This window comes from Neofelis nebulosa, chromosome 8 (genome assembly GCF_028018385.1).
Source record: "Neofelis nebulosa isolate mNeoNeb1 chromosome 8, mNeoNeb1.pri, whole genome shotgun sequence".
NCBI lineage: Eukaryota > Metazoa > Chordata > Mammalia > Carnivora > Felidae > Neofelis > Neofelis nebulosa.
The window spans coordinates 115170878-115197297 of NC_080789.1; the positions used below are offsets into that span (position 1 = coordinate 115170878).

Genomic DNA, 26420 nt, shown 5'->3' on the forward strand with positions numbered 1-26420 from the left:
CCTCGCTCCAGCCTGCTGCCTCTTACTTATTTACCTTTCTGTTTTTGAGTTTAGAATTTTATGGGTGAGGCCAGAGCCCTCTAGAAAAGATACTTGATCTGCTGTAACTTAACAAATGACAGATTGTGGTTTCACAGGATCTGATAATAACCAGAACAATAGTGGGCACTATCAATATGTACCAGGTTCTTGGGGGGTGTGTGTGTGTGTGTGTGTGTGTAACACTAGTGGATTTTTCCAACTGTTGCACACAAACAGAAAATGTCTAGCATGTTAACATGAAAACATAGGAAGGTAAAACCCTAAATCACCAATAATCACTAATGTGTAATTATGATAAATTGATAATTTGCCAAATATTTCTATGTATTCCTTCTTTTATAAAATTGACTTCTTCTTTCCTTCTATATAAAATAATTTATGTTTTATATACCATTAATGTTTGGTCTGAAACATTTGCCTGTATTTGGAAATCTTATTTTGGAGACATCATTCTTTAAGGCTTCGTAATATTCCGCCTAATAGGCATTCCATAACTAAGATAACCCTTCTCATATTTCTGGGCATTTACGTTGTTTCTAAGTTTTAATCAGTCTGATTTTCTGACTACTATCACAACAGACAAGATTCATAAACGTATAACTGCATTATCAAAAAAGTATATCATTTTAAGATACTTGCTAGACTGTCAAATTAATTTTATAAAGTTTGCATCAATTTGCACTTGAATCTGCCATCTATGTTCTCTTAAAAACATTGAGTGTTAATTACAAAATATCATTTGATTACTAGAAAAAGAGAATATGTGCATTTTCCAATTATTTATTAGCCATTTGTTTTTTCTCCTCTGGAATATCTGATCAAGCTTACTGCTCTATATTTTACTGATTCCTACTGTCCTTTTTTGTTGGTTTGTGTGCACTTTTATATTTTACTGATTCCTACTGTCCTTTTTTGTTGGTTTGTGTGCACTTTTATAGGACCATGAACCTTAATCTTATTCATGAATATTTCAAACTTGTTTAATTTTTTAGATTTTCTTTGGAGTACAGATGTGAATTGTTATGTAGTCAAGTCAATTGGCCTGGTCATGTGTGATTTCCACAGCTCTTTCTGTGTTTTGAAAGTCCTTTTTCATTCAATTTGAATTAAATATTCACCTATGTTTTCATGTTTTTAAATTACTTTCTTAAAATTAATCATATGACTAATTGGCACTTATTTTTGTGTTTTATATAAGTGAGAAGAGGGCTATGTCCCCTCTCCCACTGCACGATAACCTATTTTCCCAGTACCATTTTATTAAGTAAGTCTTCCATTTCTCACAAATATGTGAAGCTTAAATTATGGTAATACATAGATTCACATTTTATATACACTAGCATTCATTTCTGGCCATAAATTTTGGTACTCTGTCTAGTCTTGATTCTTCATGGAATTTTAAAAAATTGTAATTGTCTAGTTTTCTGGCCATAGAAGCTCAGGAACTCTAGACAAGTGAAATGATCACATCATGAAGTGAGAGCAACAGCCCCTCTGAGGAAGAAACTAAGAAACAATGGCTACAAGCAGCAGCAGGGGCATAGAGCTACAGAGCCAGGGATGGGGTGGGACGAACAGCCCCCGTCATCCTCTTCCAAGGCCACGTTGAATATCCAATGTTCAAACATTGACAGTGATCCAAAAAAAAAGAAAAAAAAAAAAAAGGTAGGTTATGTTTGAAATACTGCTTAACAGGAAATAAATATGCAATTTCATGTATTATAATAATTTAAATAGAATTACATGTATCACATGTATTACATTTAAATAGAATTTAAAATTTACATGTATTACAATACATGTATTAAAATTACATGTATTACAATAATTTAAATAGAATTTTTGTTGCATGAACACATAGACTAAGAGCCCTACCCACTCAAGGTCCAGGTTTACTTTTAATACTACCTGCCACGAGCAGCCGGGCCCTGTGCTGGGGACCTGGGGATTCTGTAAAAATGTGTCTCATTCAGTCCTCCAACAAACTCTTACTGAGGATCTCTGGCAACAGGTCTGGTGCCAGGGCACTGAGGACACCAAGAGGGAAACACAGTTCCTGCCCTTTACGGGTCCCAGGCAAGGGGGGAAATGACATCATCAATTACCCAACAGTGTGCCAAGGGGCACCATTTCTTACTGCTGTGACACCAGAGGACCACATCTGTGAGGCAGGACAGAGCTGACATATGTGGCTGAAGCTTTTTACAAGCGCGTGTATTTAATCAGTACATCTACGCAATTCGTCTTTGCAGAGTATCTCACTTTCCAATAGCACTGGATAAAAAAAGCCTCTGTGGAACATCTCGGGCAGCCTGCTTGATCACAGGCCACCAGGCGGGCATGCTCACCGGTGTGGGGGCTGGCCGGGTCTGTGGCTCGCATGTATCTGGGCGTGTCTTCCTCCAGCAGGCGATGGGTCACTAACCCCGTGCAGCTCTGCAAGAGGATGGGCTGGGTGTCCGTTTCAATTCCTTCTAGGCGCCTGGCGATTCTTTCTTTTCTGTGCAAGACAACAAAAAGGGCCTAGTGAGCCACGGAAATCAATTCTAAGGGAAAAGGGAATACTGTTTCACCAAGCTTTTCGACTTTCTAATTAGGTACAAGAAATATCTTACCTTTTCATTTCTAAAAGTTCTTTCCTCTTTGGTTCAAAGATTTTTCTTAATTCTGCAACTAAAATAAAACAAAGAAGAATGAAGATAGTCCAGTACTCAGTTGTCATGCATTCATTTCACTCCTTCGGGAAACCTACATGTATTGAACTAATGTTTCTGTTCTTGGCTTCTATGTAGCGGTGGATATGCAAAATTGACACAGTTCCTGTCCTCCTGGTGATTGTCTTCTAGTGCCAAAGAGCAGACACCAAATGGGATGCACCTACACGCACTTCACAGGCTGCGCTAAGGCGTAAAACCGTGAGTAAGGAATGGATTAATAGGAACAAGTTCTGTTCCATCCAGGAGAGTCTGAGGAAGCCTGAACATTAAGATCTCTTCAGCAAGCAGAATCTGTTTTTAACTGTTAGTAGGTTCAATACTAATGGCATTTCATTACGGAAAACTTCGAAAGTCTGCAAAAGTAGAGACAAGGACAAGAACCTTGACATGCCCATCAGCAAGCTCCAACCACGTGTCTCACACTATTTGGTCCTATCACACAACCTGGAGAGCTCTGTGACTACCGGATTGTGTTCCCAGTGGTACCTGATGCAGCCGACAGCCATTTACTGTAGTTTAGGTTAAGCCGGTTCCTAAGCTTCCCCTCACCGGCTTTCGCTGGAAGGAAACGCTAACAATGGTTTTCCTGCTATAATTTGGGTAGATGATGGATAAGGTAATTACCCCAATTCTCTTGGAGACACTGGATGAGCAGACAAATGTTTTGCTGAGGTGAGGAGGGTCCCGTGTGATACCGACTACAAGGATATCACCGAGATGCCAAATCATTGTTTCTTTGGAGAAATGGACACATTTGGTGGAGAATAAAGGTCTCTCTTCTCGCTTCCTCCTCAATCCCATGAATTCACGAAGGCTCATCTGAGTGGTTCCTACTGAGGACCCAGGAACACCACAGAGTCGCTGATAGCCCTGGTGGCCCATAGAATTTTGAAAGACTGGGTCAAAGAAGAAACTCAAAGGAGGCACACTGGACTGCTTAAGTATTTTCTAATTTTTTCTTTTCCTTTTTTTTTTTTTTTTTTTTTTTAAAGTAAACGCTACGCCCAGCGTGGGGCTCGAACTCACCACCCTGAGATCAAGAGTCGCCTGAGCCAGCCAGGTGCCCCTGAATACTGGAATTTAACTTTCAGCTACTTCAATTTCCATTTTATTTTTTTAAAGTGGTCATTTTTAGTAATGAGTCAAAAACCACACACACACACACACACACACACACACCCCTTTTATATTGCCGTTTGTCTCCAGAGATACAAGCCTAGTTTTTATTTATTTATTTTTACAAGATAACCACCTTAAAATTTTAGTCAGATTGACTTTTGTTGAGATAGTTGGCTTCATAAAAGTCTCTCCCTCAGGTGGTTTTCCCAGGAAACAGAGTGGCTGGAGTCAGGGGTATACTTTCTCTGCATAGTTAATCATGTTCTTATTTGGAAGACAAGGGCATAATGATAATGGTGCATCCCGCCATGCAGCCTTTTGAGAAAGCTTGACTAATAACAGCTTCCCACTTAACCAATTAGCTCCAGTGAGATTATGGTGAAGAAACTTTAACGACCGGTAGTGCAGATTTTGAAACTGTTTTCAAGGATGATATAAACCAAAGAGTATCAATTAATTATTTAAGCCCCAAGAAGAGAAAGGGGTCATGTTTTTTCATATGATTGCTCAAGAAGCTATTGAAACCAAATTCCAAGTGCTCTGAAAAGTAGGTTTCAAACTCAATGCATCACACTCTTAATTGAGAAACAGGGTATAATAGGGTCTTGCACAGCCTAACGCCATTTAACTTTCCTCCACCCGAAGCATTTCAGCTAGGTATGCTATAGTCTATATGTTGTGTCCCCCGCCCCACCACCAAATTCATATGTTGAAATCTTAATCCTCACAGTGATAGTATTAGGAGGTGGGACCTTTGAGAGATGATTGTTTGCCTTCGCGAGTAGGATTAGTGCCCTTCTAAAAGAGGTCCCACAGAACTTACCGCTTCCCATGTGAGACCCAATGAGCAGCTGGCGGTCTGCAAGTCACGAGGGGGGTCTCACCAGAACCCAGCCACACCGGATCCCTGATCTAGGGATTCCAGCCTTCAGAACTATAAGCAATACATTTCTGCTCTCTTAGAAGCCACCCCAGTCTATGGTATTTTGTTATACCAGCCCAAATGGACCAAGACAAGGATACAAATATCAATTTAACATAAAGAGTGTCCTATAACTTCTACTGGAAAAAGTTATGATCTACTTTGTAGTCCCAACTTGAGACTGTGAAAATCACTTTTATTGCATTGAATTTTTAGTTTTTAAATTTTTCTATAGAAATTAATGTAACTAAAGATATTTTTTAAGAAAGATCCTCTTCCCCCCAAAAAAGATCCCAGCAGTACAGAGAGAAAGATAAGTAACAAATTGCTTCCTGTCATTTTTTTATTTCACATATTCTAGAAGGAACTGGACTATGCCAATGCCCCACCGCCAACAGAACTATACTCTTCCTACTGCCATTCCCTACCCATCTCAATATTCTATAAAGACTATGAGAAGGGAACAGGCTGATGGTCACAATAGTCATTCATCACGGAAACTGAACCCTAAGAAGTCTGGGGCAGTGGGAGAAAGGAGGATGGTAAACCAAGTTCATGGTGATCTCTGTCCTTTTCTGGACAAAACAGGCCAGGCAACCCACCAATGAACCTGTCATTTGTATGTCTTAGGATAGCATATAGCAGACATTCAGGTGCACCTCATCAGGTTGACAGATTCACTGACTGGCTCTAAAACAGCACAGATCACCATGGGGTGTGAACAGCCTTTTGAGTGAAAATTTTCCTCATTGTGAGCCTTGTACTGCAGGGTGTTAAGTGTCCGTGGCTTCCGTAACAAATGCCTAATCATCACCAGTTGCTGTGACACAAAAATGCTCCCATTTGTTTCTAAAGTCCCCCCTTGAGCCCCGGGGAAGTTACTGTCCTTGGACGGTAGCCCGTCCCCTGGATGCCCAGGTTCTAGGTTATCCCACTAACAGACACCACTAGCTAGCTCCTCTCTCCAATCACATCTAGATTCAAACTCAAACCACATCTAGATTCAAACTCAAACCACATCTAGATTTGAAGTCAAAACTGTTTCTGGGGCGTCTGGGTGGCTCAGTCGGTTAAGCATCCGACTACGGCTCAGGTCATGATCTCACGGTCCGTGAGTTCGAGCCCCACGTCGGGCTCTGTGCTGACAGCTCAGAACCTGGAGCCCGTTTCGGATTCTGTGTCTCCCTCTCTCTCTGCCCCTCCCCTGTTCATGCTCTCTGTCTGTCTCTGTCTCAAAAATAAATAAACATTAAAAAAAAAAAAACTGTTTCAAGCTTATAACCTACAGTCCTCTTTGATTATTTACCGAGGACTGAAATGAAGTCATAAATCAAACCATACTCTATATGTACCAGCAAGTTAGAGGCATTGGCTGGTTCAGTCAGTAAAGCATCTGACTCCTGATGTCAGGGTGGTGAGTTCAGGCCCCATGTCGGGTGTAGAGATTACTTTAAAAATAATTAAGCAAATGTATCAGCAAGCTTATTCATTCTTAGTGGAAATCCATGGTGAATCTTTTAGAAAAAAAATCCCTTACGCAAACAAATTACTGCTCAGTCTATTCTTTCTAACAAATGTATTTTTCAGTTACCAAGATTTGCTTCCTTCCAATAGATGTGAAATTACAGGGGAAAGAAATGATGTGGAAGAGAAAAGAACAGAGAAGCTTCCTTTCCCAAGACTATAATTTACAAGTAAAATTAGTAAAACAAACATGAAGTATAATTACCCTAGTATATCTAGCCCATGGGAAAACACTTCAGTTGTATAAAAGAGAATGAGGTTTTATTTGAATTGCTGATGTGTGCGTACTTTTTCTGACCCTTTCCAGGAAAACCAAAACCAAAACCAAAAAACAAACCTCTTTTGGGCTCTTGCAGTGTTCTTTAGGCCCTCCACTTGAATTTTTGGTCAGGTTTATTATAAAACATTGAACAAGAGCTAATACTAAGAAATCATGGGAAGACACCCCAGCTATGGAAATCTATGTTGCCTCTGTGTTGTTTCATGCATAAAGACCGCCACATAAATCACTATCACAGGCACCTTCTGATTGATAATCTTGAATACAGTTTATTATTGCTTATGATCTACCAAAAGCTTTCTTTCCTTTACAATTTTTATATAATTTTAGGCTTACAGAAAAATCAAGACATGCTTCACAACATGTTAACACCTCAATACATTTGGTTTACGTTTACCCTTTTCCATACACGTATTTACGTGTGTGATGTGTATATATGCATGCATGCAAGTCCACATATTTACATGTCAACTTTTCTGAACCATTTAAGAATAAGTTGCAGCATGATGTCCCTTTATCTGATTTGAAAGGACACATGTGGCCCAATGTTTACAGCAGCCCTATCAATAATTGCTAAATTATGGAAAGGGCCCAAATGTCCATCAACTGACAAATGGATAAAGAAAACGTGGTGTGTGTGTGTGTGTGTGTGTGTGTGTGTGTGTGAGAGAGAGAGAGAGAGAGACACATGATGGAATATAATTCGGCAACCAAAAAGAATGAAATCTTTCCATTTGCAACAACATGGATGGAACTAGAGGGTATTATGCTAAGAGAAATCAGTCTCTTATCAGAAAGACAAATATCATATGATTTCACTCATGTGGAATTTAAGAAACACAACACATAGACATAGGGGAAGGGAAGGAAAAATAAGATAAAAAGAGACAGGGAGGCAAACCATAAGAGACTCTTACGACAGAGAACAAACTGAGGGCTGCCGGAGGGGAGGTGGGGGGGAGAGATGGGCTAAATGGGTGATGAGTATTAAGGAGGGCAGTTGTTGGGAGAAGCACTGGGTGTTATATGTAAGTGATGAATCACTAAATTCTCTCCTGAAACCATTATTATACTATATGTTAACCAATTTGGATATAAATAAACAAATAAATAGCAAAAAAATTAAAAAGGAAAAAAAAAGAGAGTAAGTTGGCAGCATGATATCCCTTTCCCTCTAAACTCTTCAACGTATATTTCCTAAAAAATAGGAAATAAGAATGTTTTTAAAAATTGGATTAAGCAGCCATAATTCAGTTGATGATATGCTGTGGCAGAATATGCACAACTCAGAAATGGTTCAGGTAACAGTAATACTAGTCATCATCTAATACACAATACATAATAGGCACTGTTGATCTAACTTCTGTTGTAATAAATGTTCTACTTTGCCTTCAAATACATTAATTAAAACTTTAACATACACTAAATTATCCCTCATTATACCTGCTATTTTAGTCTTCTGCCCTTGTCTGAGTAATTGTGAATGGTACTTCTGTGGCAATATGGATTCTGTGAGTCTATTTCTTTAGTTCTTTTTGATGGGAATGGGATGGTCATTTTCCAAGTAAGGTAATTTAAGGGGAACTGACGTCAGGGCTATGATACTTTTTTTTTTTAAAGGTTTGTTTGTTTGTTTGTTTGTTTGTTTGTTTGTTTGTTTGTTTTTGTGAGAGAGAGAGAGAGAGAGAGAGAGTGAACGAGCGCAAGTTGGGGAGGGGCAGAGAGAGAGGGAGAGAGAGACTCCCAAGCAGCATGGATCCTGATGCAGGGCTTGATCCCGCAAACTGTGAGATCATGACCTGAGCCAAAATCAAGAGTTAATGCTTAACCGACTGAGCCACCCAGGCGCCCCAAGAGCTATAATAATTTATATTTTATTTAACTGCCTAATATGCTTTATAATAATATGTAATGCCAATACTCAGGATGATTTGGTCTGCTGGGTACTTTTCTTGAGGAATACAGTTTCTTTAGCCCTGAGAAGCAGGCTTTCTGGTAAAGTTATTGTCGAGTCCAGTCGTCTAAACCCAAGTACAGTAGAATCTTCCGAAGAAATATAAGTGGCAGGGGACTGCCAAGAGCTCTCCCAGCCTGCATTTGACAGGCTAAGAGCACAGGCCAGACCCAGAATGTCCTGAATACTGATCTGACTTCCCAGAGGAGTAACGCACTTCAACTTTTACACTTGGAAGGCAGCCACTAATATAAAGACAAGCAGCTTAGAAAATAAGTCATTACAAAACTAGAGGAATAAGGGAGAGGGGTGGTGGCTCCGAAGTGTGGGACTTCTTTTTGGATAATGACAACTTTCCGAAACTGACGGCGGCCCTGGATGCACAACTCTGTGGATATGCTGAAAGCCACTGAGCTGAGTGCTGTAAATGGATGAACTGTATGCTATATGAATTATAGCTCACTAAAGCTATTAAAGAAGTAATGTAGTTGGTTCATTTCACAATTCCTAAGTGGAAAATCTATTTCCATATTATAAACTTTGCATAGGTAAAGGTTTTTAGTCATCGGATAACTTGCGTGTGGTACACAGTTAAAGGAAGCCCCTTAGAGAAAAGCCAATGATCATTTTAATGCTCATTTGCACAAAAGCAAGAATTCCTCACTAAATGAATGGAAAGAAACTGCTGGAAATGTGTAAACAGACATAAAGCTCTATGCCATTAAAACAGTTGGAACCAATTCCTATTTTTACCATTATATTGCCAGGAGCTGCCATCAAGAGACGTGTTAACATGGAGGAGTGAGATCACCGGTAATACGCGGGTCTTTCCAAACATGCCTGCCCGAATTCATAAAGTGCACAACGTGAGACAAGACGGTGGGGAATTTACATGGAATTCAGGGGAGGAGGGGCTCTGACACTTTTAAAGCACATTTTGAAGATCCTGTGAATTTGGAAACATAACTCTGATTAATGCATGGCATTATCTTCGTTTTGTGAAGAGTTACATTTTTATAACCAATTATGATACATTTTCTGGTGAAACTGGTTAATCAACTTACGTGTTTTTAAATTTTGGCACATATGGAGTTATAAGCTGTTGAGCCTGAAGGGACCTCGCATCTCATCTATTGCTTCTAATTTTTCTGATCCCAACATTGCATGTACGACCGTTCATCAAGGAAAGGACCTGGGCTAGGCCAGGAGGACGAGTAAAGCAGCTGTTACTACAGAATTTTGTCTAATCAGTCCAATCTTCGAAGCTACCGCTAAAATCAAATTTAGCAGTACTTTGGCTCATCTTCACAGATTTTAAGTCTGACTCAGATTAGCTTGAGTTTCTTTCTCTTTTACAGAGTCTAAAAAATCAGAAGGACCTTTCCATTTCATGCCATCCAGGCAGGAACCCACAGCATGTGTCCTTCCCATGGAAGCACATGACCTTCCTTGAACAGCTACTGGGAGCCGAAGAGATGATAATACAGGCCATTTCATTTCTAGGTCCCACGAACTATCAGAATTGTCTCTCTCGTATGAAATCTCACCTACTTCTCTGTAATTCAATACGTTATTCTTGTTTTTGGCCTCTGGGGCAACGTGGGGTAAGCCTGTCTTCCTCTCGACAGTTTTGTAAGTACTTGGAAATTACAAAACGTCCCTGTTTGAAGTTTCTCCACAAGGCCAAATCCCTGGGGACCTGCAAATATCCGACCTCATCAGACTTTGTCTAGCCGTATCATCCATTCAATTCCTCAGGATATACGCCCATTTAGCAGTGGGCCTTTTAAACTAGATTTAGTTTCTATCAAAAGAATATGGTTTCTGGTCTAATTTCTTTTAGGTTTGATCTTATGTTTGTTTTTGTTTTTGTTTTTGTTTTCTTTCAGAGGACCAAAAAAAAAAAAAAAAAAAATCGGATATCGGATCTTCCACTAAATCTGTTTCTTCCATAGTAAGGTTTACCCAGCTCATTTGGGATGGAGACAGTTTGTGAGCCGGTACCACGCTGTGCCAGTGTTACAGTCGGGGGAAACAAAGATCTGGTAACATTTATGTCATTTCTCGGGGGAAACAAGGGGTGGTTGGCTGGTGACAGCTGCACATATTTTAGTGCACATACATCTCTACCAATGAAAATACGAATTCACCGAACTGGTGAGCACCTACTTGGAGAAGGAAGCGTGTGTGGAACAGTCTGCATTGATAGGCCAGTGTGCTGCCCAGCAGGGAGCCCTAACATACTCAGTGGAAATGCAGCAACACTGGCAGACGCCCAGAGGTGGAGGAAATGGAGCGAGCGGATGGAAAAGAAGGGGCCTTATGAGCAAAACCCACCGTCCCCGGAGAAGGTGACACAGGTAGGAGAGATGAAGAAGGTTGAGTCTGTGCCGGCTCCCTCTCTCACCCTCCCCACCCCCCAGCCTCCAGGGAAAACCAAAGAATGCCTAAAAGTAAGAGAAGGGACTTGTAGAAAGGTGTAGATTCCACATGCAGGAAGAGAGCTACCTCAGTTGAGGCTAATTGTTGAAATAGACAGAAAGGGACACGTACAAGAGTATACACTGGAGATCAGTGAGGCAGTCCCCCTCCAAGGAAATCAGGCAACACAAGACCTACAGGCTCAGGGCACCGGTCAACCATTTAGAGAAAGTCTCACCTTTGGGAAGTGCAGTTAAAAGCTTAGCATTGATTCCTCCTTTGTAGTTAGTGCGCTGTTCTTTATCTTCAAGCAAGAACTCTTTCTGAAAGCTAGAAATTAAATTATTCCATTAGTCATGTTTAAAGTCAATTTGAATCAAGATACACGATATTAAGTGAAAAAAAAATGCTAAACGAAAATGAGCTGTTATACATAGTTAAATAGGTGGATGTAGACGAAACATAAAAAGTTTCATTTTGGGGAGTTAAATGGGAGCTGTTTTCATTTATTTATAGTCATTTATAGTTATAGCTATTTATAGGACTTTTTTTGTGCAACTGAAGAATTACGTCAGCAGGGGCAGGTGACGTAGTGTCAGGGGGGCAAAAACACGGCTGAGCTGCCAGCCAGACGCCTTGGTTGGGACTGATAACCTCTTCTAGAGCCACTCACCAATAGCTGTGTAAGTTTGGATTAATCACTCACCCTTTCTGTGTTCTAATCTCTTCCTCAGAAAATCAGCAACTTGTCTAGGTTATGTGCATGCTTTCCTCCAGTGTTGAAATTATATAACAAATGCCTTCAAAGTACCAAGAAATCAAAGCATGGTGGACAGGTCTGCGAGGCTCATGAAAAGAGCCTTGGAATAAAGGAGGAAATGAAAGCGAAGAAGAACTGAGCACTTACTATGTACTCTTCTTCTATAACTAGGCATACTCCAAGCATACTCTTAATTATTTTCGCAAGACCCTGTGAGGCCTGAACTACTCAGTGCTGTGCTAATAAATGTTTAAAAACTTGCTCCTTAGTCTTGCTCTCCCACCCCCTTCCCCTAAGCATATGCTTTGCAGTCTTTGCTGATAGCATAAATACCCTCACTAAGGCTGATTTTCAAGCTTCCCACAGGACTCACTGGACTCACAGCTAAAAGAGAGGCATAAACTCGCTCTCAGGAGGAGATGCAAGTCGGCTCCAGCACACCAACTGGAACAATTATCATCCTCGGTTTGCAGACTAGGAAACTGTTAAATGATCTGCCCAAGGACGAGATACAAAGCCAGCTCCCACTCTAACACTAGGCCCCCAGGCTGCTGCATGCCAACCCCATGGGCTTCCATGGGAGTGGGCCTGGGGTTGGGCAAGACAGACCGAGCTGCCACTGTGCAGCAAGAAAACCCAACGTAGAAGCAGGAAAACCAATATTCTCCTGTGATACGATCACCTCCAGAGAGGTGAACAACAGCCTTGGAAAGGCTGAAGGTCAGTGCAAAGCTGACCTTCCCTATGGGCTGTCCTCCATTTGTGTTTCCGCACGTAGGGGTGCACGTCCATAGAGGTCCAAGAGGTGACTGAGGAAAGTGCTGTGCATCTCTGTAAGTGGGGCACATGAATGCTCCATATCCTGCACATAAATTACATTTCAAAGAGCTGCTGCACATTCCAAAATACGTAACACCATCCATCTTCTAGAACCAAGCTCATCTAAAATCTTAGTTATTGCTGACAAATGTGGTAGGGCTTATATTCATAAATATGACTGCCATGTATCCATATTATTTAACACAAAAGTCTTGAGAATAAGTAGTCTTTATAAACCACACTCCAGATGACTTGAAGATTCTAGAATACCCACGTAGGTCAGAAAAGTGGAATTGGCACTGACTTCTCAACAGTAAATCCTAAGGCAGTGATAATTCTTTCTGGCATTTCATTCAGATGTATGACTTAGTATAAACCTACAAAATTAAGGGGCGCCTGGGTGGCGCAGTCGGTTAAGCGTCCGACTTCAGCCAGGTCACGATCTCACGGTCTGTGAGTTCGAGCCCCGCGTCAGGCTCTGGGCTGATGGCTCAGAGCCTGGAGCCTGTTTCCGATTCTGTGTCTCCCTCTCTCTCTGTCCCTCCCCCGTTCATGCTCTGTCTCTCTCTGTCCCAAAAAAATAAAATAAACGTTGAAAAAAAAAAAAAAAAAAAAAAAAAAAAACCTACAAAATTAAGTAACTGTAGAAATGTACCACACTTAAGGAATGGCATGCTATTGTAATTGATTATTTAACTATTTATTTAAATACCTTGATAAAGTTCTGTACTTTCTTTGCAAAACTAACATCTTAGGGAAAAAATTCCATATAAAAAAATGGTGCAATCCTGAAATATTCAGCTTCTTAGGCCACTGACCTTGGGGCACAAATATTATCTCATATTTTCAAAAGTAGACATGTGCATAGTCCCCCTCCCCCATTTTGTGCTTATCAAAAAACCGCTAATAAAGACTAATAAACTGCTCTCTAGTTAAACATTTTTCTGAACTTTCACGGTGGGGTTTCCAAGTCTTCCCCTGCCCCTCCCCCGGCACTTACTTTCTTGAAACAAAGCTGAGTGTCTGTACCAATGAAAAGTACAGCCTTTCCATGGCTGGTCACACACCAGTGGAAAACGCAAGTGCTGCTGGGAACTGCTCTCGTGGCTCCTCACCTGGTCTGTCTACCTGAGTTCTCTCCTCTCCCTCCTGCTCTGGGACTCAGGTTAAGGTCATTTCCTCAAGGAAGAAACCCCTGATCCAGTGCCCGTCCCACCGGGTACCGAATCTATATTACGTACTTCAGTTGTTTTCTCTCAAGGTAGCCTGGTTTCTTATTTGGAGAACATATTATGAGTGTCTTATTTCAAATTATTGATTTATAAAAGTGGTTTTTTTTTAATCATTCTGTTGAATGAATGGCGACAATAAAATACTTCGAATGTATTCTACACTCACTCTGAAATATTTTGCATACACACCCTATACACTTTTAATGTAATATGGGCAAAGAGCATTGCAAACACTGAGAATAATTAGAAGGGCACATATTTAATAATATCAGTTATAAACTTCCTCCCTCCCCCACTTTCCTTCTTTCACACTTATTTATTTTTTTACTTACTTACTTACTTACTTATCTATTTATCTATCTATTTATTTATTTTAAGGAGGCTCCACGCCCAGCGTGGGGCTTGAACTCACGACTCTGAGATGAAGGGCCACATGCTCCCTACAGATGGAGCCAGCCAGTCACCTCTCCTTTCTTCACCTTTAGAATAACATATGATAGAAAGAATAAGGCACATGGGGTTGAAAAGTGGAGCTCTGACTCAAGAATGCTAGAAAAGCTATGACTGAGTCAGGACCCCTTAAACCAATATGAAACCAGGCTTTGAAAAAGTCACATCTTTTCCCTGGACTTTCGAGACCCAAGGCACTAGCCAGCAGTGAGAATGCAGGCAAGACACATTAGTAAAGAACTCTGGAACATTCATGAATGAGCAACGTCTTCTGATCATCTAATGGCTGATAAAAACACAAATACCCCAGGGAGCCCTAACATAAATCTCCTCTTCACCTTTTTGAGTCAGAGGCACCAGAGCGGTGGGACTGGCGGAGCCCAAGCCCAACTCACATGATGGGTACCTCGAACGCACTGAGCTCTGGATGCTGCACCGTGCTCTCACCATCCCCAGGACGAGGGGACTCTACCCGACAGCCTCTGTAGGCACGGGTGGTTGCCACAGCTCAATCACAAGTATGATTCTGCACTTCAGTATGATACCAGCTCTCCATATATAACTAAAGCAAATGCTACGGTCTTAATGTTTGAATTCCATTTTTAAAGTTTCTACTATCAAGAAAGAAGCACCTTTTAGATTTGTTATTGGTCTGCATCTCCTCTGAAACAGTGCTCTTTTCAGCACTAAATTTTCCATACTCTGCCTCCTTCCCTCTGCTTCGATAACCTAAGAAGAGATTGCTACCCACGTCCACAATTTTTTATAATGTCCCATTAACCTACTTAAATGCCAGCAGTAGAAACCAGAGGAAATTGTATTAAAGTGAGAACAGGATAGTCTGCAGTTACTACTGCACAAAATGGGGCTATACCACGACAGTGATTATTCAGCACCGGCGCTGGGAAAGGCTCTCTACAATCTGCTCACCTTTCTCCTAACGTTTACAAGATCATCAAAGTCCACTACCTCATATTTGTACCTGTGGTGTCTGGTCAGCTAGACTGCTTTGGAGGAGGCGAATTCTTGTATCTCTAATCCTATTTTACATTTAGGATCCATAGCAAGGAGGCCATAATTTCAATAGGGACATATGAGATCATACCCACCATATTTGAAATGTCTATTTCATTCTGCTATCCTTACAAAGCAATGCTTTCCTCCTCTTCCTTTTTCTTCGTCACTTGTTAGCTCTGTTACAGCTAAACCAACCTGCCCGGGGACACACTGGGGACTAAGCTACTGTGGTCTGAACGTCTGTATTCCCCCAAATTCGTATGTTGAAATGCAAACCCCCAAAAGCGATAATACCAGAAGGTGGGGACTTTGGAAGGGGATTAGGCCGTCAGATGGAGCCTTCATGAATGAGAATAGTGTCCTTATAAAAAGAGACACAGAGACAACTACACTTCAATGAAAATAGAACTAAACAATCCCCCCCCCCCCGAGAGACCCTAGCCATCTCCCTAGCTCATTCCACCCCGTGAGGATACAAGAAGTTGGCTGTCTGCAGATGGAAAGAGGGCCCTCCCCCAATCATGCTGGCGCCCTGATCTCAGACTTCCAGCCTCCAGAATTGTGAGCAATAAATTTCTGTTGTTTCTAAGCCAGCCGGCCTATGGTATTTTGTTGTAGTAGCTGGAACTAAGATATAAGGCTTAGATGCTATCGGACAAAGATAAGAAATAGGGGAGATTCTGTCAAGCGCTAGAAAAGTTAAGATTTCCTGAGTCAAATAAGACAGACAGCCTTACTGATGACAGCCAACTCTAGCTGACTTGATACTAAGATGTGGATCAAATCCATCAAGGCTTTCTTTATCTCATCTAGTGTGCCCAAAAGATGCCTGCTGCCATTTTCAAATGCAGAGCCCGGCTCAGCCTGATGAGGACAGTGATTAGACAGCTGTTTATTCAAAACCATTGAAATGCAAACCCTTTAGAGTAAAGAGGCAATGCCATGCAGGATACATTAGGAAGAAGTGCATCTGAGTGGAAGGCTGGGGAGATCAGGGTTGGGTCCTTCTACCATAATGAAATGTACATTGGGGTCTATGCCTGCATGTCTTAGGGATAATAACTTTGTGTCTCCACTTGAAAAATCTCAACATCTATTAGGGACAGTGATCTGCTAAGAAGCATCTGAGATACAGCTATCTTGTTTGGCACAAACTTTCATTTTTACAAAGCTTATATGAATGATTCTATATCATAGAGTTTTAGCACATTAGGTAAATCAAATTAGTACCCATAATATCTTGTAGGGAACCGAAGAGCAGAAAGGTTAAGAGACATCAGGACCTCACCGGACAGATGGAGGGATGGGTGGGGGGGGGGGGGGGTGGGTAGGGAGGGAAGAGAGGCACAAGGCTAAATCTTTTCTTTAAAAATCAAAAGCTTTCTTACTTAATGGGCAGATTGCAAAAGGACATCCCACGCTTAGATGCAGGTATGAAAAAAAAAAAAAAGAAAGAAAAGATAGTAGCCCTCTACAGGTTCAAAATTATATCTGCTCTGCAAATAGTTCCCATAAACAGCATTAATAAATACAAAAAGAATCTTTTCTGGCTGAATCTACAATTAGGTCAGCTTGTTTCATATACTTTAATAAATCAAACTCTGGGGAGAAAACATATTGCCAAACATTCAAACTCATGAATTAGGAATTTAGGAGAATAATTCTAAAAGCTACCACAAATCTCTAAATCCTAAGAGTCTTGAGCAAAGACCACTTTACCTTGGAACTTTTCTTTGACTTGGTAATCCAAGGAAGCTTAAGTTTGTCTGGTTGAAATCTAAGGAGAAAGAAATAAGGTAACAATGAAATAACTACATAATAAGTTAAAAAAACAATCTCCAGTGGGGAAAAAAATTCTCCAAAGTCCCATTGAACATATAACAAGAAAAAAGGAAACCATTAACCAGACAAGAAATATGAATACAAAAATGACACCTTCTAAGAATCAAATTCCACAAACTAGGCAAGGTTTTTTTCCTTCTCCTGAAATGTGGTCAACATAACTCTGCGGGTGAAAAAAATAAAAACAAAAATAAAAAAAAATCTGACATAGTTCAATCCTATCATGTAAATTTGTTATAGCTACGAGAATAATTCAAAGCAAATAAATACTGAATGGCATAGTCACATACTCCAGTAAAAAAAGGAGGAAAAAAATTAAACAATTTTGGTCAAGGTAACGTTGAAACTCATCACTGCCTGATGTATTTGAGACACCTTTAAAGACTGTGTGCATTTAAGGGGTTGTTGAAGAGCAGAGGAAATGCTTCTGCTGGTTTTATTGACATCCTTAAAATCTAAACAATAACAACACATCAAATTAACTACTTTCTTTATTTTTGAAGTCAAGATATGTATGGTGTAAAGACAGGTGGTAACAAAGCCATGCAGAAAAAAACACACATCCGGGTGAACCAGTTAATCAAAACCAGGCACAGACAAATTTATACCAGTCTAATGGCAAGTAATCTGTTTTACAGCTTTTGGCATAGTAACCCTTTGTCCACCAAGGAAACCACAAGCAGACCACTTACAGAGACTTCTAAGGAAGTGCCTTTTACTGTTTAATATTTGGGGGCAAGTACCTTTTACTGTTTAATATTTGGGGGCCAGAAGAAAAGGAGGTACGAAAATATACCAGATGCTGACATGCCCTTATCCATCAAAACACATCCGGGATCCCGGAATTTGGAAACTGTGACCCACTAGAAATATACAATAAAATACAAGGTATAATGCCAATTAAACATCTAGGCCTTTTTCCTGATTATACACATATCTGGCTATGTGTGAGAACTCGGTTCAAAAAACTATCAAGTGGTATAGAAGAAAATTTCTGACTCTGAGGCCTGTTCGACTCACTTCCTAATGGTATGTCTGTGCTGGGAAAGACTTAGCTACAGAATGCCTGAAGTTCACATGTGCCACTCAAAATAACTTGAGCATTTCACTTTTCTTCAATCAGTGATCAGAATCTGTGATGCCACTCCAGTAGTTAAACGGAAAGCATGTATTTTCCTCTGCACTCTAAAGGAAGCCACTACAAAATCAGCATTTTGTTCCCAACAGTGTTCACATGAAGATTCCATAAAAAGACAAACACCACTGTCTACTGGAAATGATTTAGTATATGTAGCATTCAGTTTAGAAAAAGATTTTAGCTAAAGCACAGCACGTCCAGAATGTGATCCCAAGTTTGGACATTTTAACTGAATTTGCAATTTTTCCCGCATAGAGGCTACAGTGGTTTAGCAGTCTCTGTAACTTACACTAGGGGAAACAAACAAACAAACCCACGTTTTTCAGCCACAAGATAAGCCAATGCATACACTCCGTTAGATATTTAAAGTGTCCTTCGAGGAAACTGTATAACTAACTGGACACGGGAGAATATATGGTAAACTGGAAGCTGCAAAGGCTTTCATCAGAGTATACAACAAACCCATACGTGCAATTCCTGCCTTACCTTGTCTCTCAGAGAACTGGAAAACTCCCAGATAGCTGGCAATCTCTGGGCTTCTGAACATGGTTGCACATAGAAAGTTTAGTAACAGAGCCTGCTCTCCAGCTTAATTCTCAACCAGCCACGGCCTTCAGCCCGTCTAAGCAAAACTGGGTTGAGATTCTTCACAGCACAGGGCTACAGCAATCAGGCACTCGTGTCCTTGAAAAGTATAGTCAACGCAAAGTAGGAGGCTGCAGGCTGGAACAGCTCAAACCCCGTAATCAGATTACAAGCAGAAATCAGGCCTGTGGATGCTCAAACAGGCTGGACTCCACTGATGGGCCATTCTTGATGTTTCCACTTCAAAGTGGGGGCCGAATCACAACTTATGCTTCAGCTAAATAGACAATACTGCCACCTAACCATCACCGGGGGAGTCAAAAACAACTCCTCCTCTCCCTAAAAATAAACAAAAAGGAACTGTACAGAGGCTCTTGAGGTACTGGGAAAAGGGGAAGCCGCCTAACAATTCCCAGGCTGCTTGGAGTCCGGCTTTGGCTACGTTAAATGAAATATTTCACCTAACAGGGAGCCAAAACCCCATCGTTAAGAATCCAGATTTATGAACAACACATGAGCGAAATTGCAGGAAAAGAAGAGGCAGATATTACTAGAGGTTCAGAAATTTTAATTTGAGACAGAAGCTCTTAAGCATTACCTCGTGGACTGCCCCCTTGTTATTTCATCGTTACTTTCGAAAGGGAATTAATTTTTAAAAAGCAGCTTTACTACAAAACTGAGGGGAAGGGACAGAGATTTCCCACATTGTCCCCCGCCTCTACATCATGCATGGCGTCCGCCATGAGCGACAGCACTCACCAGAGGGGGACATTTTTACCAAGGATGAGCCTGCTTTGATTCATCGTCATTACCCACAGTCCGTGGTTTACCTTAAGGTTCGCAACATTCTATGGGTTTGGACAAATGTGTAATGACATCTCGCATCGGAATATCACACAGAGGATTTTCACTACCCTGAAAATCTTCAATGCTCTGCCTTATTCACTTCCCTCCTCCTCTCCCGGCAACTACGGATCTTTTTCCATCTCCCTAGTGTTGCCTTTCCTAGAATGTCAGATAGTTGGAGTCAAACAGTATGGAGCCTTTTCAGGTTGGCTTCTTTCACTTGGTAATATGCATCGAAGGATCCTTCGTGTCTTTTCAAGGCTCGAGAGCTGATGCCTCTTCGGTGAGGAATAATATTCCATTGTCTGGATGCACCACAGTTTCGTTACCCATTCACCCACGGAATGGATGCTTCCCAGTTTGGGCAACTATGAACAAAGCTGCTATAAACATCCAGGTGCAGGTTTTTGTGTAGACAGACATTTTCAATTCCACTGAGTAAATAAATACCAAGGAGCATGATGGCTGCATCGTATAGTAAGTTTAGTTTTGTAAGAAAAGTGCCAAACGGTCTTGGAAAGTAACTGTACCATTTTGCATTCCCACCACCAACGGATGAAAGTTGATGTTGCTTCAAACTCTTGCCAGCACTTGGTGGTGTCCATGTTTGGGATTTTTGCCATTCTAATAGGCACATAGTGGTATCGTATTGTTTAACTTGCATTTCCCTGAGGCCACATGACGTGGAGCATCTTTTCATTTACTTATTTGCCATCTGCGTATCTTCTTTGGTGAGGTGTCTGCTGAGATATTTTACTCGGTTGTTTGTTTTCTCATTGTTGAGTTTTAAGAATCCTTTGTATATTTTGGATAACAGCCCTCTATCAGATGTGTCTTTTGCAAATATTTTTCCTAGTCTGTGGCCTTTCTAATTCTCTTGAAATTGTCTTTTGTAGGGGTTTTATAATTTTAGCAAAATCCAGCTTATCCATTCTTTCCTTCATGGGTCATGCCTTTGGTGTTGGATCTAAAAAGGCGTCGCCATTCCCAAGGTCATCTGGGGATTCTCCTATGTTATCATCTAGCTGTTTTATAGTTTTGTGTTTTACATTTAGGTCTATGATCCATTTTGAACTAGTTTTTGTGAAGGGTGTAAGGTCTGTATCTAGATAATTATTATTATTTTTTTCCCATGGGGCCGTCCAGTTGTTCTGGCAGCCTTGGTGGCAGAGACTATCTTTACTCCCTTGAGTTGCCTGTGAGTCTCTACTCCCATGAGTCCCAATTCCCTGTACTGGCCTGTCCATGTCTCCAACCCTAGGAGCAGTGGCTTGCCCTGGGTCCTCCCCTCTCTTACGGATCCAAGAAGAGTTGCTGATTTTTCAGTCTGTTCGGCTTCTTTCTTGCTGTTGGGAAAAAGGAGTGACTTCCAAACTTCTTATACGCAGGACCAGAAACCCTGAAGTCCCCGGTTTATTTTTGCAACATGTAGATGGGGAGCCACGCAGTAATAATTAGAGACTGACAATTTTACAGCTAAAAGGAGCGTTAAAGAGAACCTATGAAAGCGACGTCATTTACAAGATGAGGAAGCAGAGGGCCAGAGAAGTAACTTGCTCATGGGTACTTGGTTAGGGATAGAGCCACAGAATCTTGGGAAGGTGGGCCGAAGACCATGATTTGTCCCCCATACCCAGTGGGAGGCAGGGACCCTGAGTATGTCCATCTTTGTATACTTAGTACTAAACACCATACCTGGTGCAGAGCAGGCCCCCAGAGAATGTGTGCTGAATGACCGTATGAAATGATGGGATAATCTTTGCTAAAGGCTAGAGCTCACACTCTAAAATGATTTTCATTGATTTTATACCGATTTCAAATCAGATTGACTTAACCTGATCTCTAAACCACAGACAAACCTAACTTGAAAAGGAAGAATTATACGCCAAATTAATCAAGGTACGTCAACAGAAGGTACCCTGACACTGGTGACTCTGTGGGTCAGTGGTGGCATATGGCATTCTCTCTATGCTTCTGGTTACTACATCTCTTATAAAGCTGGGGAGAAATATGGCAAACAGGGCAGTTGAAAAAAACCCGGCAAGGAACAACATACGTAGCTGTGGAGGTCATGGCTAACTGGGAAAAAAAAAATAGGAAAACAGAAGTGTGGGAAGGGGTAGGGGAAGGGAGGAAATTGGGCAAGCCAACTGATTCTGGAAGTGAATACTTAGATAAGATGAAATAATATTTATGTTTTACAAATAATCTTTATAAAGAACTTAGCTTATAAGACACGGTATCACCTGCTCATGACCGTTTATATTTCTGAAAACTACTCTTGTTAGAAAATACTCAATTAGAACTACCCTAACTGTATCTAAATGTTTCTTTTGAATTATTACTAAGGAATAACTCTAGGTTAAATTTTTAAAATGAAATTCTAATTGAGAATAAAAAGGATTTGGATGTTCTCTTTACGTTGGTAACGGAATCTTACCAGAAATACATGCCTCACCCATCACTTATGGAAAAAAACAAACAGACTTATATATGCCTTCATTGTTGAAAAGAAAAAGCAGAGCATTCTTTATGAAATTATGAATATGCAATTTAATTTCCTATTTAATTATCTCATCCTCATGAGACCAAAAAGACTGAAGAAATCTCCATTTTTACATCAGCAAAAAGCACGCAGTTTTTTTTTTTTATTTACTCTCCACTAATTAGAAATAATAACCACTAATACTAATGTTATTATTTTTGCCTGGCTCATTCACACAGAAGAGCTACAAGATAGACAACCACATCATTCCATAGGGTAGCTATTTTACTTCTCTGCAGAGAAAACGTTAAGTTGTGGTTGTAATTTTCTTAAATTTCAGGGGGAAGACGTCTTGACTTAAAACAGAGATGGTGCTGTCTTCCCTTTCCAACAACAGCACTTAACCACCAGCTCAGCACAAAGGAAGGAGACTCACAAGATGCACAAAATTCTCTGCCGCTGTGTCCACTCAGAAAAACTGATCTTTTCCATTTTTGAAGCACCACTGTCTTCAATACTCAGAAGTAATGTTTAAAGGAAGGATTTTCTTGGACGTTTTTGAAGTTTTAATCTTGAAATTAAAAAGAAACACAGCAAATGCTTAAATTTCTTCTAGATGGGGACGAAAGAAAATGCTTCAGTGGAAGGGGCATAAATGTGTGAAATGGGAGGGCAGGAGGGAGGTCACTGTCATCGTCACGGGCGTACCACGTCATGCTCCATGAGTCGTGGATGACCAAGAAAGGATCTATGAATGGGCCACTGAGATGCTGACATCCCAAAGCAAAATCACTCGGTCAAGTGAATCAGGCCTTGGTAAATCCAAAACCTTGGACTCTGGGAAAACTGGAGGTGAAGGGGCCTTCCTGATCACAAATCTTCATTTTGCAAAATGTTTGACTACTCTCTCAAGGTCACATGGCTTATGGTGTGACAGTGCCAGACTAGAAATCCACATTCACTCCCTCTCCCCTGGACAACTCCCACATTTCTGATAGGCCTGGATACAAAATAACAGGGGCCATTGTTGTAAATATGTCCTGAATTGTCCTAGGGTCTCCCAGCCCTCTATCTTGATTTTATTGGTAAAGGGGCCAGTCTGACCCCTGGGGGAGGAGTCAAGCCAGTTTCTGGTTGCTTCTTACAAATTTCGTATGATTCCTTGGTCTGGTTTTGGTTCCACAGATGTCCCTCAAATCCAGCACTGACCCCAGACACGAGTAAACAGGGCATATCTGAGACCCTCGGGCAAATATATAAGTCAGTGTGGCTGGTGGCGCCGGGGTATTATGGAAAAAAGCAAGCAATGTATTACTCTATGATTCTTCCTTCCCTTCCCAAAGTTCCCACCTTATTGGAGATGGACAGGATAAGGGTGTTACTAAAGGAGATTCCTTTGAACGAGTTCAGCTATGTTTACCACAGTTTGTTTATAAACGCATAAAACTGGAACCAGCCTACAACATACAGAAACAGTGAGTAAGTAAATTACCCAAGAAAACCAGGTTTGAAACGCAGCTGGTAATTCGGAAAAATTTTCACAATGTATTAGAGGTACACGCCCCACTTCATTGGAAAGACAGTAAATACTCCAAAACATTAATTATCTCACTACTCAGACATAACTGCTCAAGTTTTTCCTCCTCTATCATCCAATAGATACACAATAAACACGAATTACTTCTACAGTCACCCAAACAATTAATGACAAATAAAGCTGAAAGTAATAGGCCCTTTTGAAATCTCAAGGCTTAGATTTGGCCTAAACATCCAGCAGAAAATCATGAATGGAATTGTGTCTGTGGGCTCATGGCACAAAATCAATCTGCCCTTTTCCCCTGAACATATGCATTTCTTGGCTATAGAGGAGTTGGCCAGAGAATCGCCAAAGCCCTTGATAACATGCAACCCCATGTTTCTCACACTCAACCCCACATGGACCATAATCACATGGAAGTGCCGAGACCAACTTTCTCTGCCAACCAGCACTGAATTCACCTGCTAAGCCCCTTCAACGATTGTCATCTCTCTCAGTATTTCTCTATTGCCAATTACCCTTTTCCTGCTTCAGAGCCTTGTCTTCTAAAGGATTATCGACTTGAGGGGCAACACCTGAGATACGTTCCTAGCACAGGGCCTGGCTCGGAACAACAAACTATAAATACTGGGTGAACGAGGGAATGAAGCGGGCAGGCAAGCAGACAAGCAACGAGATCACTTCTGTCCTCCCTCATTCTTAAGATTGTGGTCCATTCTCAGCAACTCTCTTTCCTTTCTAGGGGTCATATAGGGGAATGGTTACCACTCCTTCCTTACCATGAGACTTCTACTAATGTCTTCTTGTCTTTCTACAATGTGAAGCAGGGATATAGAACGCAAACATTTGCTTGCAGGAAGAAACAGGAAGAAAATGTTAAAGATTTGTCAGAGATACGATGGAATGGGAAAAACAGGAGCTGATTTCTGTAGTCTAACTGTGGCCAATGTCAGTGGGAGTCCAGGTAAGAAGGGTCACCTCCTAAATGGCCAAGGTCAAAAGATAAGGCATTAGATGACAAAGGATCAGGGTATTAAACCTGCAGGGAACGTGCTGCCCAATTCACAGCTGTGGCTCAGAATTACATGGAGGCTTTATGAGGAACCAGTCCCCCTGTCTGTTGTCTGGCTGACACATTCGTGCACCCTTGCTACGTGAGTGAAGCTGTCCTTCAGGGGTCATCATCACGGAGGACAAAATGGGAACAAAGCCAATGAACGGGAAAACAGCCCGACACCTCCACTGGCAACTACCCATTTTCTACCAGACCTACTGGGATGATATACAGAATAGCCTAAGACTCGGGACCCTTACTGACCTGGCACGCCAGGGTGGGCATGATGTTAAGTGCTCTGCGGCATTAAACTCATTCAGCGCTCTCAAAGCCTGCAGGGAGATACTGTTACTATCCCCATCAGCATGAGAAAATGGAGACACCGTGGGCTCCAGACTCTTGAAATGTAGCTCTGAAGGCAAAACAACCATTTCCTGGTCAAAATGAAATCGAAGAGAATATGAAGGGGAGGTCATGATTACGTGAGAGAATGTCCCATCGACCCTTGAACAGGTAGGGCTTGGGGCACTGACCCCCTACACAATCGAACATCTGAGTAGAACTTTTGACTCCCGGGGCACCGAAGTGGCTCAGTCTGTTAAGCAGTTAAGCATCCGACTTCAGCTCAGGTCATGATCTCACGGTCTGTGAGTTCGAGCCCCACGTCAGGCTCTGTGCTGACAGCTCGGAGCCTGGATCTTGCTTGGGATTCTGTGTCTCCCTCTCTCTCTGCCCCTCCCCTTGTCTCTCTCTCTCTCTCTCTCTCTCTTTCAAAAATAAAAATTTAAAAAAAAGAACTTTTGACTCCCCCTAAACTTAACTGAAAGTTAGCCCACTGCTGACCGAGAGCCTTGCCAATAACATATGCAGTCGATTAACACATATTCTGTATGCTGTATGTTATATACTGTATTATTTTTAATTTTTTCATGTTTATTTATTTAGAGAGAGAGAGTGAGTACAGGAGTAGGGGAGGGAAGGGAGAGAGGGAGAGAAAGAATTCCTAGCAGACTCCATGCTGTCAGTGCAGAGCTGGGCGTGGAGCTCAAACTCCCAAACCGTGAGATCATGACCTGAGCCGAAACCAAAAGGCCAACGCTTAACAACTGAGCCACCCAGGCACGCCTGTTATATCCTGTCTTCTTACAATAAAGTAAGCTACAGAAAAGAAAACGTTATGAAGAAACTCAGAAGGAAAATACATTTATGGTACTGGGCTGTATTTATTGGGGGAAAAAAATCCACATAGAATTTAGTCTGCACAGTTTAAGCCCGTGTTCTTCAAGGGTCAACCGTATGGGGATGCGCTCGGAAAACTGGCGCGCGTTATTTAACCCGCACGTGGATCTCCATATTGAAAAGAGACGTGAGCATCTGTGACGGTCCATCTGAGGCCTGTATGATGTCACCTTATGCTTCCTCATTGTGCTCCTTGAAAGCAACTGAAGAACTCACAGGCCACAGGAAAATGAGCTGACTTTTAAATGGACAATGCCTGACCACATGCCGTTGTGAGTTACTGATACATTTCTAAAACTTTAAGAAGTGTGGCAGAACGACTTTAATGAAATCTACTCAAAGCTACGAAAGGCGATGGCTGGACTAAAATTCCAAAGTGAAGGATATATTTTTATAGCCTAGTAAAGCAGTATTTTGTGTGCTAGCAGCAGCTGTAA

At 41.3% G+C, this 26420-nt stretch overlaps 1 protein-coding gene across 19 annotated transcripts in view; it reads right to left on the minus strand.

Annotated features, from left to right (window-relative positions):
- SVIL (supervillin) overlaps positions 1 to 26420 on the minus strand; it is a 231308-nt gene that overhangs the window by 82661 nt on the left and 122227 nt on the right. For 7 of the 19 annotated variants that reach the window (XM_058681564.1, XM_058681566.1, XM_058681565.1 and 4 more), the window contains 4 exons: positions 16977 to 17034; positions 11218 to 11309; positions 2658 to 2715; positions 2391 to 2542 (listed from right to left, as the gene is read on the minus strand). In XM_058681564.1, the coding sequence (XP_058537547.1) occupies positions 2391 to 2542; positions 2658 to 2665 (160 nt within the window). In that variant the 5' untranslated portion in view covers positions 2666 to 2715; positions 11218 to 11309; positions 16977 to 17034. Of the gene's footprint in view, positions 1 to 2390; positions 2543 to 2657; positions 2716 to 11217; positions 11310 to 16976; positions 17035 to 18723; positions 19074 to 26420 lie in introns of those variants that run through there. The other 12 variants (XM_058681568.1, XM_058681569.1, XM_058681555.1 and 9 more) reach the window with 11 other exon arrangements.